The sequence below is a fragment of the Vipera berus genome (assembly GCF_964194415.1).
Source record: "Vipera berus genome assembly, chromosome: W".
Taxonomy (NCBI): domain Eukaryota; kingdom Metazoa; phylum Chordata; class Lepidosauria; order Squamata; family Viperidae; genus Vipera; species Vipera berus.
In genome coordinates this window covers 40177304-40194841 of record NC_138210.1, presented here as the reverse complement: position 1 = coordinate 40194841, position 17538 = coordinate 40177304, and the positions used below count along the sequence as shown (strand labels likewise).

The 17538-nt window shown below is 45.8% G+C and overlaps 1 protein-coding gene across 7 annotated transcripts in view; it reads right to left on the bottom strand.

The window, feature by feature from the left end:
* Positions 1-568: 568 nt before the first annotated feature.
* LOC308676214 (catenin beta-1-like) overlaps positions 569-17538 on the bottom strand; it is a 53928-nt gene continuing 36958 nt past the window's right edge. Inside the window, exons 9-17 of one of the 7 annotated variants that reach the window (XM_081342002.1) lie at positions 10302-10640; positions 9935-10093; positions 7394-7537; positions 6912-7062; positions 6712-6833; positions 6477-6567; positions 5165-5248; positions 1525-1745; positions 569-1321 (exon numbers count right to left, since the gene is read on the bottom strand). In XM_081342002.1, coding sequence (XP_081198128.1) covers positions 1537-1745; positions 5165-5248; positions 6477-6567; positions 6712-6833; positions 6912-7062; positions 7394-7537; positions 9935-10093; positions 10302-10640 — 1299 coding nt within the window. In that variant the 3' untranslated portion in view covers positions 569-1321; positions 1525-1536. Of the gene's footprint in view, positions 1322-1524; positions 1746-5164; positions 5249-6476; positions 6568-6711; positions 6834-6911; positions 7063-7393; positions 7538-9934; positions 10094-10301; positions 10641-17538 lie in introns of those variants that run through there. The other 6 variants (XM_081342004.1, XM_081342003.1, XM_081342005.1 and 3 more) reach the window with 6 other exon arrangements.

Here is a 17538-nt window from a genome sequence, read left to right as displayed (position 1 = left end):
GTAGTAAAGACATTTCATGCCAAAGTGTTTCTTTTAAGGATTTTCACACATACATACTGTGCATACGTGAGGGGTACTTGGTGCTCTGTGAGCTTGGTTGGTTGGAAGCCCCTCATTACAACCCTGAGGTACTAATATTCTCCTTTATCTGTACTGTGTACATGTGTTTGCTTGATTGTATTTACAAGAAGGCAGAAACATCAAATAAATGGAAGGCTGTAATCTAAGCCTGTGCATATCAATCCATTGGATCAATCCCAATGACACCCCACCCCCCCAAATCCTATCTGAATTACTTGACCTGATTTGACACATCAAATTGTAGCAGTGAAGAACTGCACAGACCTATCATTTTTAAGTATTTACTCAAAGCAATGTTCTAGTGAGAAAACTGAGCCTAGGTTTTGAGTGAATGGAATTAATCTGCACATGTGAAGTATTCCTTGAATGGCATCTGACAACAGAGGGTGACGAACACCCTAATATCACAATATCATTAGGGCACAAGAGATGAATTTGCACTTCATCACATCGCAATCCACATGAAATAACTTTTTCACACAACAAAATGAATTAATAGTGTACTTTAATTCTGAAGCATCTGTATTACTGTTTTCATGAAGCACCTGTATCACAGCAGGCTACAATAATTTTGGATAAAAGGCAACTAGTAAACTGTCCAATACAAGATTCCATACAACAGATTTTTTTTACTGTCCTCTATCCAGGCATCTCCAGATAAAGTTTTTTGATCAAAAACATGAAATAGATCCACCTGCTTATTTTAAGCATATTAACAAGGAAACTAATTGGACCATTTCTATTTGTCTTTTTTATACAAAAGGAATACACAATGTTACACTTTACCAAATATTATATATTATCAGAGTGATTATGAAGTAGTGCTCTACAGCATTACTCAATCCTTAAAAATCAGAAATTGCTGTAGCATGTTCACTATAACTTAAACACAGAGACTTAATGCTACAATTACTGCAAAAGAGAAAACTACTATGAAAGCAAGCAAGGTCAGTACCATTAGTTATTTAAAATTAAAAATAGTTTTAAACAAGCAAGGCTAAAGTTTGATAAATTCCATCTTGTGATTCATTCTTGTGCATTCTTCTATTCCATGAGTCACTCCTCAAATCCATTTGTTACTCTTCAACCAAAAGGACCAGAACAAAAAGTTTACTTCAGTTGTTCTCACAGGAAACTCAGCTTGGTTAGTGTGTCAGGCACTTTCTGAGATACCAGCCCACCCCTCGAGCACTCTCAGCAACTCTACAGGCCAATCACAATGCAAAGTCAGACAATACAGCTGTGTAAAAGGGAAAAAAGGACAATGATTATGGCTACTCATGTTAAGAACTGTACCAAGCTTGCAGCATAACACACTCACGTTAACCACTTTTAGAAATCATATCACAAGTCTGATATTCCTATTTATGACCAACATGGACCAAGCCAAAGCACTTGTCTCCCTGCCAGCCAAGTTCTCAGATTGTAGGTAGAGCTTCTTACCTAAAGGACGATTTACAGGTCAGTATCGAACCAGGCCAACTGATTACTGTCACCTGGAGGGAGCCCATCCATAAGGTCCTGAGCATGTCCTAGATCTGGTAGCCCATCAACTGTGTAGTCAGCACCAGGGTGATGGCCACCCATTTCATGTTCCATCATTGGATCCATATCCAAGGCATCCTGCCTATATCCTCCAGAGTGAAAAGAACGGTAGCCAGGATCTAAAAAAGTTAAGGGTGGCAGAGAGGAGGAGGGAAAAGCATGTTAATATGTTAGATGTAACAGAAGTTCCAGATATCAGTGTGAGACATTCATAATCTTGCCACATTGAAGTAATTTTCTAGCCCAGATTACACGGATAAAGCATACTACTGCAGTGTTTCCCCGAAAATAAGACCGGGTCTTATATTTATTTTTGGTCCAAAAGACCAAAAAGACTTATTTTCAGGGGATTTCTCCTCTACCTGCTGCTCCGGTCCCTGGCGAATGGAGAGCAGGCAGCATGAGGCGGTGCTGCAGGACCAAAGTGGCAGGCAGAGGCGGCGGCCACCACCAGGTAGGTGATTTGCGGAGTGGGGACAGGGACCGAAGAAAGCCCCTTCATTAGCGGACGCAGCTGATACGCAGTGGAGGCCTTTTACTGCCATTCCCCTGTTGTTCCGAAATGGTGGAGGGGGACTGGGTAAGGGGACTGAGCTTCCCCCACCCATCCTCCGTAGCATGGCAATCTGGCTCGGGAGGGGAGTGAAAGGGGAGAGGCAGGCAAGTGGGCAGCTGGGTCATTGAATGGGTGGAGGGAGGTCACTGAGTGGGCAGTAGCCTGGCTGAGGCGGCCCTGAGATGCACAGGTGTGGGGCACATGGGACAGCTCCACACACACACACCCAGGCTCTTTGTTGTTGTTGTTGTTAGCTGCGAAGTCGTGTCCGACCCATCGCGACCCTATGGACAACATTCCTCCAGGCCTTTCTGTCCTCTACCATCTTCTGGAGTCCATTTAAGCTCACGCCTACTGCTTCAGTGACTCCATCCAGCCACCTCATTCTCTGTCGTCCCCTTCTTCTATTGCCCTCGATCTTTCCCAGCATTAGGCTTTTCTCCAGTGAGTCCTTCCTTCTCATTAGGTGGCCAAAGTATTTGAGTTTTAGCTTCAGGATCTGGCCTTCTAAAGAGCAGTCAGGATTGATCTCCTCTAGGACTGACCGGTTTGATCGCCTTGCAGTCCAAGGGACTCGCAGGAGTCTTCTCCAGCACCATAGTTCAAAGGCCTCAATTCTTTGGCGCTCAGCCTTTCTTATGGTCCAACTTTCACTGCCATACATTGCAACTGGGAAGACCATAGCCTTGACTATACGCACTTTTGTTGACAGGGTGATGTCTCTGCTTTTTAGTGTGCTGTCTAGATTTGTCATGGCTTTCCTCCCCAGGAGCAAGCGTCTTTTAATTTCTTGGCTACAGTCCCCATCTGCAGTGATCTTGGAGCCCAGGAAAATAAAATCTGTCACTACCTCCATTTCATCCCCATCTATTTGCCAGGAATTGAGAGGGCCAGATGCCATGATCTTGGTTTTCTTAATGTTAAGTTTCAACCCAAGTTTTGCACTCTCCTTCTTCACCCGCAACAAGAGGCTCTTTAGTTCTTCTTCACTTTCTGCCATTAGAGTGGTATCATCTGCGTATCTTAGGTTGTTGATATTTCTTCCGGCAATCTTAATTCCAACTTTTGATTCATCTAGCCCTGCCTTTCTCATGATGTGCTCTGCATATAAGTTAAATAGGCAGGGCGACAGTATACAGCCTTGCCGGACTCCTTTCCCAATTTTGAACCAATCAGTGGTTCCGTGTCCAGTTCTCACTGTTGCTTCTTGGCCCGCATATAGGTTTCTCAAGAGACAAATAAGATGGTCTGGTACTCCCATCTCTTTAAGAACTTGCCACAGTTTGTTATGATCCACACAATCAAAGGCTTTAGCATAGTCAATGAAGCAGAAGTAGATGTTTTTCTGGAACTCCCTAGCTTTCTCCATGATCCAGCGTATGTTGGCAATTTGATCTCTAGTTCCTCTGCCTCTTCGAAATCCTGCCTGTACTTCTGGTAGTTCTCGATCCACATACTGCTGAAGTCTAGCTTGTAGGATTTTAAGCATGACTTTACTAGCATGAGAAATGAGTGCAATGGTGCGATAGTTTGAACATTCTTTGGCACTGCCTTTCTTTGGAATTGGAATGTAAACTGATCTTTTCCAATCCTGTGGCCACTGTTGAGTTTTCCAAATTTGCTGGCAAATTGAGTGTAGCACTTTTACTGCACTGTCTTTTAAGATTTTGAATAGCTCAGCTGGAATACTGTCACCTCCACTAGCTTTGTTGTTGCTCAGCTTTTCTAAGGCCCACTTCACTTCACATTCTAGGATGTCTGGCTCGAGGTCAGTGACCACCTCATTGTGATTATCAGGGACATTAAGCTCATTCTTGTATAGTTCTTCTGTGTAATTTTGCCACCTCTTCTTAATCTCTTCTGCCTCTGTTAGGTCCCTGCCATTTTGGTCCTTTATCATGCCCATTTTTGCATTAAACGTTCCCTTCATCTCTCCAATTTTCTTGAAAAGATCTCTGGTCCTCCCTATTCTATTGTTTTCTTCTATTTCTTTGCACTGTTCATTTAAGAAGGCATTCTTATCTCTTCTAGCTATTCTCTGGAATTCTGCATTCAATTGGGCATATCTATGTTTTTCTCCCTTGCCTTTCGCTTCCCTCCTTTCCTTAGCTATTTGCAAAGCTTCCTCAGACAGCCATTTTGCTTTCTTGCATTTCTTTTTCTTTGGGATGGTTTTGGTTGCTACCTGTTGTACAATGTCGCGAACCTCTGTCCATAGTTCTTCAGGCACTCTGTCTATCAGATCTAATTCCTTAAATCTATTTGTCACCTCTACTGTATATTCAACAGGGATATGATTTAATTCATACCTGAGTGGCCTAGTGCTTTTCCCTACTTTCTTCAGTTTAAGCTTAAACTTTGCAAGGAGAAGCTCATGGTCTGAGCCACAGTCAGCTCCTGGTCTTGTTTTTACTGACTGTATAGAGCTTCTCCATCTTTGGCTGCAGAGCATATAGTCAATCTGATTTCTGTGATGACCGTCTGGTGATGTCCATGTGTAGAGCCGTCTCTTGGGTTGTTGGAAAAGAGTGTTTGCTATGACCATCGTATTCTCTTGACAAAATTCTATCAGCCTGTGCCCTGCTTCATTTTGTACTCCAAGGCCAAACTTGCCTGTTATTCCGGTTATCTTTTGGCTTCCTACTTTAGCATTCCAATCCCCCATGATGATAAGGACATCATTTTTTGGTGTTAGTTCTATAAGGTGCTGTAGGGCTTCATAGAACCGGTCAATTTCATCCTCTTCAGCACTGGTGGTTGGGGCATAGACTTGGACTACTGTGATATTGAATGGTTTGCCTTGGATTCGAACTGAGATCATTCTGTCATTTTGAGGATTGTATCCCAGTATTGCTTTTCCTACTCTTTTATTGACTATGAAGGCTACTCCATTTCTTCTGAGGGATTCTTGCCCGCAGTAGTATACCTGGTGGTCATCTGAATTAAATTCACCCATTCCTGTCCATTTTAGTTCGCTGATACCTAAGATGTCGATGTTCAGTCTTGTCATCTCTTGTTTGATCACGTCCAGCTTTCCTTGATTCATGGATCTTACATTCCAGGTTCCTATGGAGAAAAAATCTTTACAGCATCGGACTTTCCTTTCACCACCAGACACATCCACAGCTGAGCGTCCTTTCGGCTTTGGCCCAGTCGCTTCATTCTTTCTGGCGCTACTAGTACTAGCCCTCTGCTCTTCCCCAGTAGCATATTGGACGCCTTCCGACCTGAGGGGCTCATCTTCCAGCGTCATATCGTTTTGCCTTTTGGTACTGTCCATAGGGTTTTCATGGCAAAGATACTGGAGTGGGTTGCCATTTCCTTCTCCAGTGGATCACGTTTTGTCAGAACTCTCAGCTATGACCTGTCCGTCTTGGGTGGCCCTGCATGGCATAGCTCATAGCTTCATTGAATTACGCAAGCCCCTTCGCCACGACAAGGCAGTAATCCATGAAGGGGACCCAGGCTCTTAACAGGGGCTTATTTTGGGGGTAGGGCTTATATTAGGCGCATGCTAAAAAAAAATCATGCTAGGGCTCATTTTCTGGTTGGGTCTTTCAGGGAAACATGGTATCAGAAGCATTAGCACATTTCAGCGAAGCCATTAGTCTGTATACTGCTGAAAACCTAGAACACATATACTATCACAATGAATAAACCTTAAACACAGACTTTTACATATGCAACCAGAAAGGCTTATGGCTTGTTTACTTTTTTTTACAACCAACATGTCTAAAAATATGCTTATATAAAGGTAACCATATGTACTCTTCAGATGTTAGAACAGTGTTATCAGTATTGCTTTCATGAACTACTCACTAAGACTTCAACATATGTTGTAAGGACAGTCCTTGCTTTGTGATTTGTGCAGTGACTGTTCAATGTTATGATGATGCTGAAGGAGACTTATGGAAGGTCCTTGAAGTTGCAGACAGCGCAGCATCTCCACAATCACATGATCAGGACTCAGGTACGTGGCAACCAGCATGCAATTATGAAGGCTTCAGCATTCTGCAGTCATGTGATCGCCATTTGTAACCTTCACTATCAACTTCCCACAAGCAAAATCAATGGGGAAGCCAGCAGGATGTCACAAGTTGTAGTAATGTGACATTGCACTTAACTGCAATGGGAACTGCTGTTGCAAGTCAGCGCATCATATATCATTTTTCTACCAAACAGTGGAAATAACTAAGTCTATTATAATGGGGGCAGCTAGCTCACATTTAATGTTTTGAATAAGTCAAATTAATAAAATGTAATGATTTTCATGAAAACTGTAATTAATACATACCATCTGGCCGATAACTAAGAGGTTCTCCTTGGGCACCAATGTCAAGTCCCAAATCGGCACTCTGTAAGGTATATGCAAAATGGCATCTAAGCTGTGAAGTTAAATGCAAAATGTCTCTCCACATTTTATAGTTTGCAGGTCCACAATTTCAAAAACTATATTTTATATATAAGCTATTTGTATGTAGCGATAGGAAGAAACTTAGATGGAGAAAAATTAGCAGTCTAAACCCCACCTCATTCCAAGCCATTGGTTCAGTCCTGAAGAGAGAACTGGTCAATTCCACTGACAGCCGTTTCTTATAATCTTGTGGTTTATCTTCAGACATTCTAAACAATACTGCAGCTGCATATGTTGCTATCCAAGAAAAAAATAATTTTAGCAGAGGAACTTAAACCCAAAGCAAGGCCAATTCCCCCCCCCCATTTCACTTACCCACACCCTCATTTCTAGAATGAAGTAGTTCTGTTAATGGTGCTGTAGCTCCCTCTGCTTCAACTGACTCAGCTGCTTCTTTGTCTTGAGCCAGTTCACATAGTACACCTGCAGCTACTCTCTGGATGTTCTCAATAGGGGAATATAGCAGCTAACAGTAGGAAGGGAAAGAACAACACATTCTGGGATGTTTTTAAAACACAAACTGTTAGTAACTGGGACTGTGGCTATTACGAGGCATCAAAGAGACAATGTTTATAGCTGCTATTGAGAGAAAATAATGTAAAACTCAAATTCCTTAGGAAACTGAGAACCTATTTCCATTGGAGATTTCAAGAAAATTTTCAAGCTGTTTTATAGGAACAGCAATTTTGTACTGGATACCAAACTCTGAACTCAGATCAGGTTTTAAACACATGCAGCATACTGTATTTTCATTATATCACAAATTATTTAAGTATTTTTCAAAATACTTCACTTACCTGCACAAAGAGTGGAATAGTATTTAGACCCCTAATTAGAATCCGATTGTGGACATCTCTAGCCAGGATATGAAGGGCTCCAGTGCAGCCCTCAACTATTTCCTCCATACGGACACCTTCCTGTACAGAAAACATAAGAGTCGCCTTGCAGGGAGATGGGCAGCAAAACAATTTTAATGAATGACTTAATATTTGTAGGCAAGAATGCCTGACCAATTCAAAACATTAACATTCTTCCTCACCAGATAAACATTTGCATTTACTTAGCTGCTCTCACACAATGTAATTATCAGATAAGTTTTCTAACTTACAAAGAAAGGGTTACCTCTTTTGGCTGGTTGGTCACTTTCTTCTACCTTATCTGGGAGCTGCAAGGGATGCACCTAATAACAGTAACACCAATGGGCAGGGCCTATACTTTAGAATTCCTATCTTCCATGGGTGTGTATGTGTGTGTGTGGGGGGGAAGGATTAAAGGACAAAATGGATGTTTTTGACTTTACAGAAACTTAAGGGTATGATTTTTCCACTTAAAAAACTTTCACAGGAAAAATCAGCCCAATTATGTTCTGCAAGTTCTAATACAGTGGATATGAAAAGTCTACACACCCATTAAAATGCCAGGTGTTTGAGATGTAAAAAAACAGAGCAAGATAAATCACTTCAGAATTCTTTCTCTTTCTACCTTTAATATAACATAAGCTGTACAATTAATAAGTCTCGGCTGTGGGATAGAATGTAAGACAAAAGCCTTTTCTTACAAAAAAACCCATCCAAGCCTGGCTATATTTTCCAAAACCTACATCAACTCTGACAAAAACATGTGGGAAAATGTGTTATGGTCTGATGAAACCAAGGTGGAACCTTTTGGCCATAATTCCAAAAAGTGGTGCAAAAGCAACACTGCACATCACCAAAAGTACACCATACCCACTGTGGCAGCATTATACTTTGGAACTGCTTTTCTTCAGTTGGAACTGGGGCTTTAGTCAAGATGGAGGGAATTATGAACAGTTACAAATATCCAACAATGTTGCCACAAAACCTAAAGGCCACTGCTAAAATGCTGAAGATGAAGAGGAATTTCACCTTTCAGCATGACAAGGACCCAAAGCATACATCCAAATCAACAAAAGCATGGCTTCGTCAGATGATCAAAGTTTTGGAATGGCCCAGCCAGAGCCTGGACCTGAATCCAATTGAAAATCTGTGGGGTGACCTGAAGAGGGCTGTGCACAGGAAATACCTTTGCAATCTGACAGATTTGGAGTACTTTTGCAAGGAAGAGTGGGCAAAGATTCCCAAGGCAAGATGTGCCATATTGATAGGCTCCTACCCCAAAACGCTGATTGCTGTCGCAAAATCAAAAGGTGCTTCAATAAAGTACAATGCAGTGAGATATGTACAGAGCTGTACAACAAAATAACCACTTCACAAACGCATGACACAACATAGGAGAACAAACCCATCAGGACAAGATTCAGCAGTCCATCTGCATTTGAAAGACAAAGGTCACTCTTTTGAAGGCAGTGGTTGGTTCATTAGTGGTTCATTAAGCAAGGACACCACATGGTCACCATTTGTGAGCTCCTGCTGGCTTCCCTAATGACTTTACTTGTAGGAAGGCAGCAAAGGTGGTCACAAATGGCACTAACATGACTACGGGATTCTGTGACATCATTAAGTATCTGTCAGAACACATATATTACTGGGGGGGGGGTGTCTATTCTATTTTCTTCTATTCCTTACTACAGGTTCTGTCATTCTCCTGAAGGGGAGGGGGGGAAGATGCTGTGGGCTGTCTCTTTCTTTCGCTACAATGTATTTTTTCTGCTATTGCTGCATACTTGCTCTTTGAACTGTCTCTCCCTTGATGTTACCTTAGGGTGAGAAAGGAATGTGCCTCCGGCCATCTGGCTTATCTCTTGGAAGGGAAGGTGTGAAGACCCAATAACATCCATGCGAGCCTGGGAAAGGCCTGTGTTATCAGCTCCTTTCCCACACTGGACTTAACACCTGAGGATTGGTCCATTCAAACTGACTGGATGAACTATTGGGGTGGGGTTTGCTTGGGACTCTTTTAACCTATTGATCTGAGTGGGAAACCCTCATATCCTGCCTATCATGCCTGCTATCAGCTTCTCCTAATAAAAGTTACTTTTGGAAGAAACTGCTTCCACGAGTCCTGCTTTCTTGGGATGAGGTTTTGAAGTGGGCCCTGTCAGTATCACTCGTTCAGCAGCATTGTATGTTCAAACAATTGTTGAATAAGTGGTTGTTAAGCAAGGACCACCTGTATTTGCTACAACAGCCAGGAATTAGATTTGCACTTTAACTTGATTTAGTGTTTTAAGTGAAATGTTTTTCATTTATATAGTAAATTTTACTTTCTGAAATAGTAATTCATAACGAATGGATAGATATCATGTTTGCAAAGTTACTTGTTTAAATACTGTACAGTGCACAATAGAATTTCACATATTTTCTAACTTGAATCCTTGCAACAATAATTAATGCCATTCTGCATCAAGAACTACATACCACAAACTGCTGCTGTGTACCACCCATTGAAGTACGTCGTTGGGTATCTTGATGTGCTCTAACTAGCAGTTGCACTAGTCTTGGTATTGCACCTTGTTCACGCAAAGGAGCATGATTTGCTGGACAGAGAGCAAGATTGCGGATCAAGCCAACAGTAGCCTGCAAATGTACGGAACACAATTAGAAAAGGTAATGACATGCTGCAAAATACTCTGGAATTTAGCTTTACAACTCAAGCCTTTGAAAATATTTTTAATTCATTGCATCCTTGTAACAGATTTCTTAGAGGTCAGCTAGATTTTGTTCACTTCATCCTCTCTCTGAAACCCAAGACTATAGTGGTAATGTCGTTACCTAATCACCTCACCTTTATAAGAGGCCAGTGGGATGGTGGATGCAAGAGTTTAACCACCACTGGTAGACCATAATGAAGACGTACTGCATTTTGGGCCATTTCAGCTTCTTGATGACGACTGGTGAGGTGGCGGAGGGCACAAATAGCTGGCTCAGTAATGTCTTCCCTGTCACCAGCACGGAGAACTGTGCGCACAAGAGCCTCAATTCCACCAACTTGGCACACCATCATTTTATTCTTGTAATTATTGCAAGTAAGATTAGAAAGGATGCCAGCAGCACAGGTCACAACATTGATATCATCTGATACCAAAAGCTGCACAAGTGTTCCCAAAAGACCTTCCATGCCTTCCTGTAAGAAGAAGTGTATTTAACATCAGCATTTCTGTGAGATGATTTGCTATTATCAATAGCAATTAATAACCCTAAAATACCATATCCACCTCACCCCAGATCCATTTGTATTGCATTGGGGATTTTGGTTAAGACACCCTCACTTGTGGGTTTTATCAAAAAGATAGGAGTTTTTTTCAGGAAGGACAGACACAGATAAACAGTGTTTCTACATCTAGTGGAAATATTGTGATTCAGGGTCAGCCTGTGGGTTCGGCAGTTGGGTCGGACGACTCAGAGGAGGAGGGGGGTGTTGAAGACCTTGCTGAGGGGGTTGAAGATCTTGCTGATGATAGCCCTCAGCCAGGCCCCTCCCACTTGGTCACCACGGAGACCCAGCTGTGTGAGCCTGACAGTGTGGATGAAGATGACCCACAGCTGGCCCTGTTCAAGGACGCCCGACGCAGGAGGCAGTCAATTAGGAGTAAACAGAGGAAGGCAATGGGGCTTCTCGGAAGGAGGCAGAGAGAAGCCACGCCCTGAACTCTATATAAGGGGAATGTCTGGGAGGGCTGGTTTGCTGAAGGCAACCGCTCGGATGGTTCATGTTTCTTAAATCTCCTGTTTCTTGGTTCGTGTCTTGTTTGTTTTTGTAGCTATAAATTTGGCAGGCGTAATTCCAGCCTCTTGTCGGTTGTAAAGGGGTTGTCCCTGCCTTTTCTGCAGGGCCGGTAGCAGGCTGGTACAGAACAGTTTGCCTTCAGCCTCCCACCCCTTACTAATATTATGGAGCAGCTACGTGCTGAGAATGCCCAGCTCACCCAGCAACTCACTTTGCTGGCAGCTCAGGTGGCTCAACTGCAAGCTCAGGTTCATGCTGCACCCCCACCATCACCCCCACCCAGGAGAAAATGCCAAGTTGTAATGCCGGATAAATTTACTGGCAATCCAGAACTGTTTCCTGCTTTCCTGGGACAATGCCAGCTCTTTATCAGCGTGAGAGCAGCTGATTTCCCCACTGACCGGGATAAGGTGGGGTTTGTGTTAAGCCTTCTTCCGGGATTTGTTGGATCAGTTTGTCGTGATCTACTTGGACGACATCCTGATCTACTCCCCGTCGCGTGAGGTGCACCATCAGCATCTCCATCAGGTCCTGCAGCGACTTCGAGAACATCGGCTGTTTGCCAAGTTGGAGAAGTGCCAGTTCTACCGGGTGACCATCGATTTCCTGGGTCACCGCATTTCTCCTGAGGGCATCGCCATGGAGCCGAGTAAGGTTGAGTCTTTGCAGAGTTGGCAACCCCCGCGTCGCGTGAAGGATGTTCAGCGACTTCTTGGGTTCGCCAACTATTACCGAACTTTCATCCCTGGGTTTGCTGCCTTGACAGCCCCCCTCACCCGGCTCCTGCAGAAGAAGACTCGGTTCCAGTGGAACGCTCCAGAACAACGGGCTTTCCAGACTTTGAAGTAAGCCTTCATGAAGGAGCCCATCTTGAAGCATCCTGACCCGCAACGGCCGTTTGTTGTGGAGGCGGACGACTCTGACATTGCCATTGGGGCAGTGTTACTCCAGGCAACGACGCCCAGCGGTACCCTCTTCCCTTGCGCGTACCATTCACGAAAACTGAACCCTTCGGAGCGCAATTATACAATCTGGGAGAAGGAGCTGCTGGCCATCAAAGCGGCGTTCGAGGCCTGGAGGCATCATCTGGAGGGAGCGCGGCATCAAATCGAGGTCCGGACGGACCATAAGAATTTGGAAAGCCTGCAGACCGCTCGGAATTTGAACCAACACCAGATCCGGTGGTCTCTTTTCTTTGCAAGGTTTGACTTCCGGGTTCGGTACATACCTAGCGGGCACAATCAAAAAGCGGATGCTCTGTCCAGGAAGCCCGAATATTCCCGAGTGGAAGACAAGCTTCTGCCCAGGACAGTGATCCCCGTCGAGTCTTTTGCTGCGGTGCGGGAGCCGGTTGATATACGGGCTCGGATCCGGGAGGCACAGCAGCAGGAGGTGTGGGTGGCTCAGCGGAAGGAGGTGGGGCCAGATTCTCCTTGGACGGTCACAGATGGACTCTTGTATTATCGTGACCGGCTCTACGTTCCGGGAGGGCCACTCAGGGGACTCATCCTCAGCCAGTGTCATGATAACCCGGCGGCGGGGCATTTTGGCCTGTTCAAGACCCTGAATCTGGTCTCCCGTACCTTCTGGTGGCCCCGAGTCCGACACGACGTCCAGTCCTATGTTACCTCCTGCATCCCATGCAGGCAGGCCAAGTCAGTGACAGGGGCCCCGCCTGGATTACTGCAGCCTTTGCCGACACCCAAAAGACCCTGGGGGGCTGTGTCCATGGACTTTCTGACGGATTTACCCCCATCCTCTGGTTTTACGACAGTGTATGTGGTGGTGGACATGCTGACCAAGATGGCGCACTTCATCCCCTGTCGCGGCTTACCGTCAGCCCGCCCCACTAGTCGTATGTTCATTCAGCAGGTGTTTCGGCTGCACGGCCTCCCTGATAGAGTCGTCTCTGATAGGGGGGCCCAGTTTACAGCCCGCTTCTGGCAGGAGTTGATGCATGCGTTGGATATCAAGATTTGCCTCTCGTCCGCGCATCATCCTCAAACTGACGGGGGAACCGAGAAGGTCATTGGTATCCTGGAACAATATCTGTGCTGCTACATCAATCTGCAGCAAAACAATTGGGTGGACTATCTGGCCATAGCTGAGTTTGCATTTAACAATTCGCAGCACACCTCCACACAGATGACACCGTTCTTGGCCAATGTGGGATATCACCCTCGGTTTTTCCCCCTTTCTCCCGTGGACTCACCGGAGCCGGCAGCGAACGACTTCATGGCAGAGTTACAGGCGATCCATCGATTGGTGCGACGTCAGTTAGAGAAGGCCAAGGCCGATTACAAAAGGTTTGCTGATCGGTCAAGACGGGATACGCCTCCACTATCGGTGGGAGATCGGGTCTGGTTGTCCACCAGGAACCTACCGTCAACACGGCCGGTGAGAAAGTTAGATCACCGATATTTAGGACCGTTCCTAGTCGAGGCTGTCATCAATCCGGTCACCTATCGCTTAACTCTGCCACGTTCCCTGCGCGTGCACCCAGTCTTTCATCGGTCTCTGTTGGTCCCCGAGCAACCGGCCTGTCCACTCCGCCGAGCGGAACCTCCCCCATCAGGACCTCGTGATGGAGGCAGCAACCCGGAGTACGAGGTCTCCAGCATCAGGGATTCCCGTTGGCTGAAAGGTCGTTTCCAGTACCTGATTGAATGGAAAGGTTACGGACCAGAGGACTTCACCTGGGAAGACGCGACCGCCGTTCATGCCCCTGCGTTGGTGACCGCTTTTCATGAACAATTTCCATCCTGACCGCATCCGGATCGGCAGACTCGGGGGAAGGGCCCTGCGGTGCGGGATAGTGTTGTGATTCAGGGTCAGCCTGTGGGTTTGGCAGTTGGGTCGGACGACTCAGAGGAGGAGGGGGGTGTTGAAGACCTTGCTGAGGGGGTTGAAGATCTTGCTGATGATAGCCCTCAGCCAGGCCCCTCCCACCTGGTCACCACGGAGACCCAGCTGTGTGAGCCTGACAGTGTGGATGAAGATGACCCACAGCTGGCCCTGTTCAAGGACGCCCGACGCAGGAGGCAGTCAATTAGGAGTAAACAGAGGAAGGCAATGGGGCTTCTCGGAAGGAGGCAGAGAGAAGCCACGCCCTGAACTCTATATAAGGGGAATGTCTGGGAGGGCTGGTTTGCTGAAGGCAACCGCTCGGATGGTTCATGTTTCTTAAAGCTCCTGTTTCTTGGTTCGTGTCTTGTTTGTTTTTGTAGCTATAAATTTGGCAGGCGTAATTCCAGCCTCTTGCCGGTTGTAAAGGGGTTGTCCCTGCCTTTTCTGCAGGGCCGGTAGCAGGCTGGTACAGAACAGGAAATAGGATAGGCAGGCTCAGCATAAACAGCACAGCTCAACAAAAGCATTTTTTTATATCCAAGTGAGCAGAGGCAACAGGATGATGCTGGAGATGGTCTCTGCTCCAGTGGTTCGAGTTCTAGCACTGCATGTCGGGGTGAGTTCCCATCACTCACCTCAGCTTCTGTCCACCTAACAGTTCGAAAGCATGGTCTATGCGAGTAGATACAGGTAGTCCTTAAGTTACGACTGTAATGGAGCCTGCCCATGCCACTTGTAACTTGAAAACTCATGAGAGTGAATCTTGTACCTCGAACGAGATCACTCCCTTGCTCATTAAGACTCATGCAGCTCGTTAAGTGAACATGAGGTATCTCAGGGTGGGGAAGGCCATGGAGGGCCTAGTGATGGAACAGGCCCAAAAGGCCTCCCTGACCCATTAAAATACCTCATGCATCCCCCTCTCTTCCTGCCATGCCAGACTCACCTTGAAAAGATCTCTCCCCTCTCTGCTGCGGTTCCTGCTGCCACCTGGATCTGAGGCTGGGGGACACTTCCAGGCACTGGAGGGCTTTTCCAGGTCACTGCTGCCCTGATCTGAGGCCGGGGGATCATTCCATGGTCCTCTGGTGGCCCGATTAGGGTGCTGGAGGCCTTCTCCAGGCCGCTGCCACCTGGATCTGAGACCGGGGGATGCTTCCAAGTCGGTCCGGCAGCCCATTGCCGGGCAGCAGTGGCCTGGAGGGCTCCGGTGCCCAGATTGGGCCGCAGGGCAGCGGAAGCGTCCCCCGGTCTCAGATCCAGGCGGCAGCGGCCTGGAGAAGGTCTCCGGCACCCTAATAGGGCCATCGGAGGGCCGCGGAACTGTCCCCTGGCCCCAGATCCAGGCGACAACAGGAACCGTGGCAGAAAGGAGACGGATCTTTTCAAGGTGAGTCTGGCATGGTAGGAAGTGAAGGAGAAGCATGAGGTATTTTAATGGGTCAGGGAGGCCTTGGGGGCCTATTCCACCACTAGGCCCTCCATGGCCTTCCCCACCCTGAGATACCTCATGTTCACTCAATGAGCCACGTGAGTCTTAACGAGAAAGGGAGCGATCTCGTCCAAGTTATGAGATTTACTCCCACAAGTTTTTGAGTTACAAGTGGCTTGCGGAGGCTCCATTACAGTCATAACTTAAGGACTACCTGTATTTACAGGTGAAACTCGGAAAATTAGAATATCGTGCAAAAGTTCATTTATTTCAGTAATGCAACTTAAAAGGGGAAACTAATATATGAGATAGACTCATTACATGCAAAGCAAGATAGTTCAAGCCGTGATTTGTCATAATTGTGATGATTATGGCATACAGCTCATGAAAACCCCAAATCCACAATCTCAGAAAATTAGAATATTACATGCAATCAATAAAACAAGGAGTGTACATAGAACAATATCGGACCTCTGAAAAGTATAAGCATGCATATGTACTCAGTACTTGGTTTGGGCCCCTTTTGCAGCAATTACTGCCTCAATGCGGCGTGGCATGGAAGCTATCAGCCTGTGGCACTGCTGAGGTGTTATGGAAGACCAGGATGCTTCAATAGCGGCCTTCAGCTCTTCTGCATTGTTCGGTCTCATGTCTCTCATCTTTCTCTTGGCAATGCCCCATAGATTCTCTATGGGGTTCAGGTCAGGCGAGTTTGCTGGCCAATCAAGCACAGTAATCCCACGGTCATTGAACCAGGTTTTGGTGCTTTTGGCAGTGTGGGCAGGTGCCAAGTCCTGCTGGAAAATGAAGTCAGCATCCCCATAAAGCTCGTCTGCGGAAGGAAGCATGAAGTGCTCCAAAATCTCCTGGTAGACAGCTGCATTGACCCTGGACTTAATGAAGCACAGTGGACCAACACCAGCAGATGACATGGCTCCCCAAATCAACACAGACTGTGGAAACTTCACACTGGACTTCAAGCATCTTGCAGTGTGTGCCTCTCCATTCTTCCTCCAGACTCAGTTGCTCTCATCAGAAAAGAGGACTTTGGACCACTGAGCAACAGACCAGGTCTGTTTTTCTTTAGCCCAGGTGGGACGCTTCTGACGTTGTTTGTTGTTCAGGAGCGGCTTGACAAGAGGAATACATTTGAAGCCCATGTCCAGGATCCGTCTGTGTGTGGTGGCTCTTGATGCACTGACTCCAGCCTCAGTCCACTCCTTGTGAAAGTCCCCAACACTTTTGAATGGCCTTTTCCTGACAATCCTCTCCAGGCTGCAGTCATCCCTGCTGCTTGTGCACCTTTTTCTTCCACACTTTTCCCTTCCACATAACTTTCTATTAATGTGCTTTGATACAGCACTTTGGGAACATCCAACTTCTTTTGAAATTAGCTTTTGAGGCTTTCCCTCCTTATGGAGGGTGTCAATGATGGTTTTCTGCACAACTGTCAGGTCAGCAGTCTTCCCCATGATTGTGATTCCTACTGAACCAGACTGAGAGACCATTTAAAGGCTCAGGAACCCTTTGCAGGTGTTATGGCTTAATTAGCTGATTAGAGTGGGACACTTTGAGCCTAGAATATTGCACCTTTGCACAATATTCTAATTTACTGAGATTCTGGATTTGGGGTTTTCATGAGCTGTACGCCATAATCATCACAATTATGACAAATCACGGCTTGAACTATCTTGCTTTGCATGTAATGAGTCTATCTCATATATTAGTTTCCCCTTTTAAGTTGCATTACTGAAATAAATGAACTTTTGCACGATATTCTAATTTTTCGAGTTTCACCTGTATCTACTCGCATAGAACATGCTTTCAACTGTTAGGTTGACAGAAGCTGAGGTGAGTGATGGGAGCTCAACCCAACACGCAGTGCTAGAACTTGAACCACTGGAGCAGAGACCATCTGCAGCATCATTAAGCCACTGAGCCACAGCACCTCTTATGGAACTTGCTTTCATAAGGGCATATAGATTCTAAATAAAGTGATCAAAGAATTGAAAATGT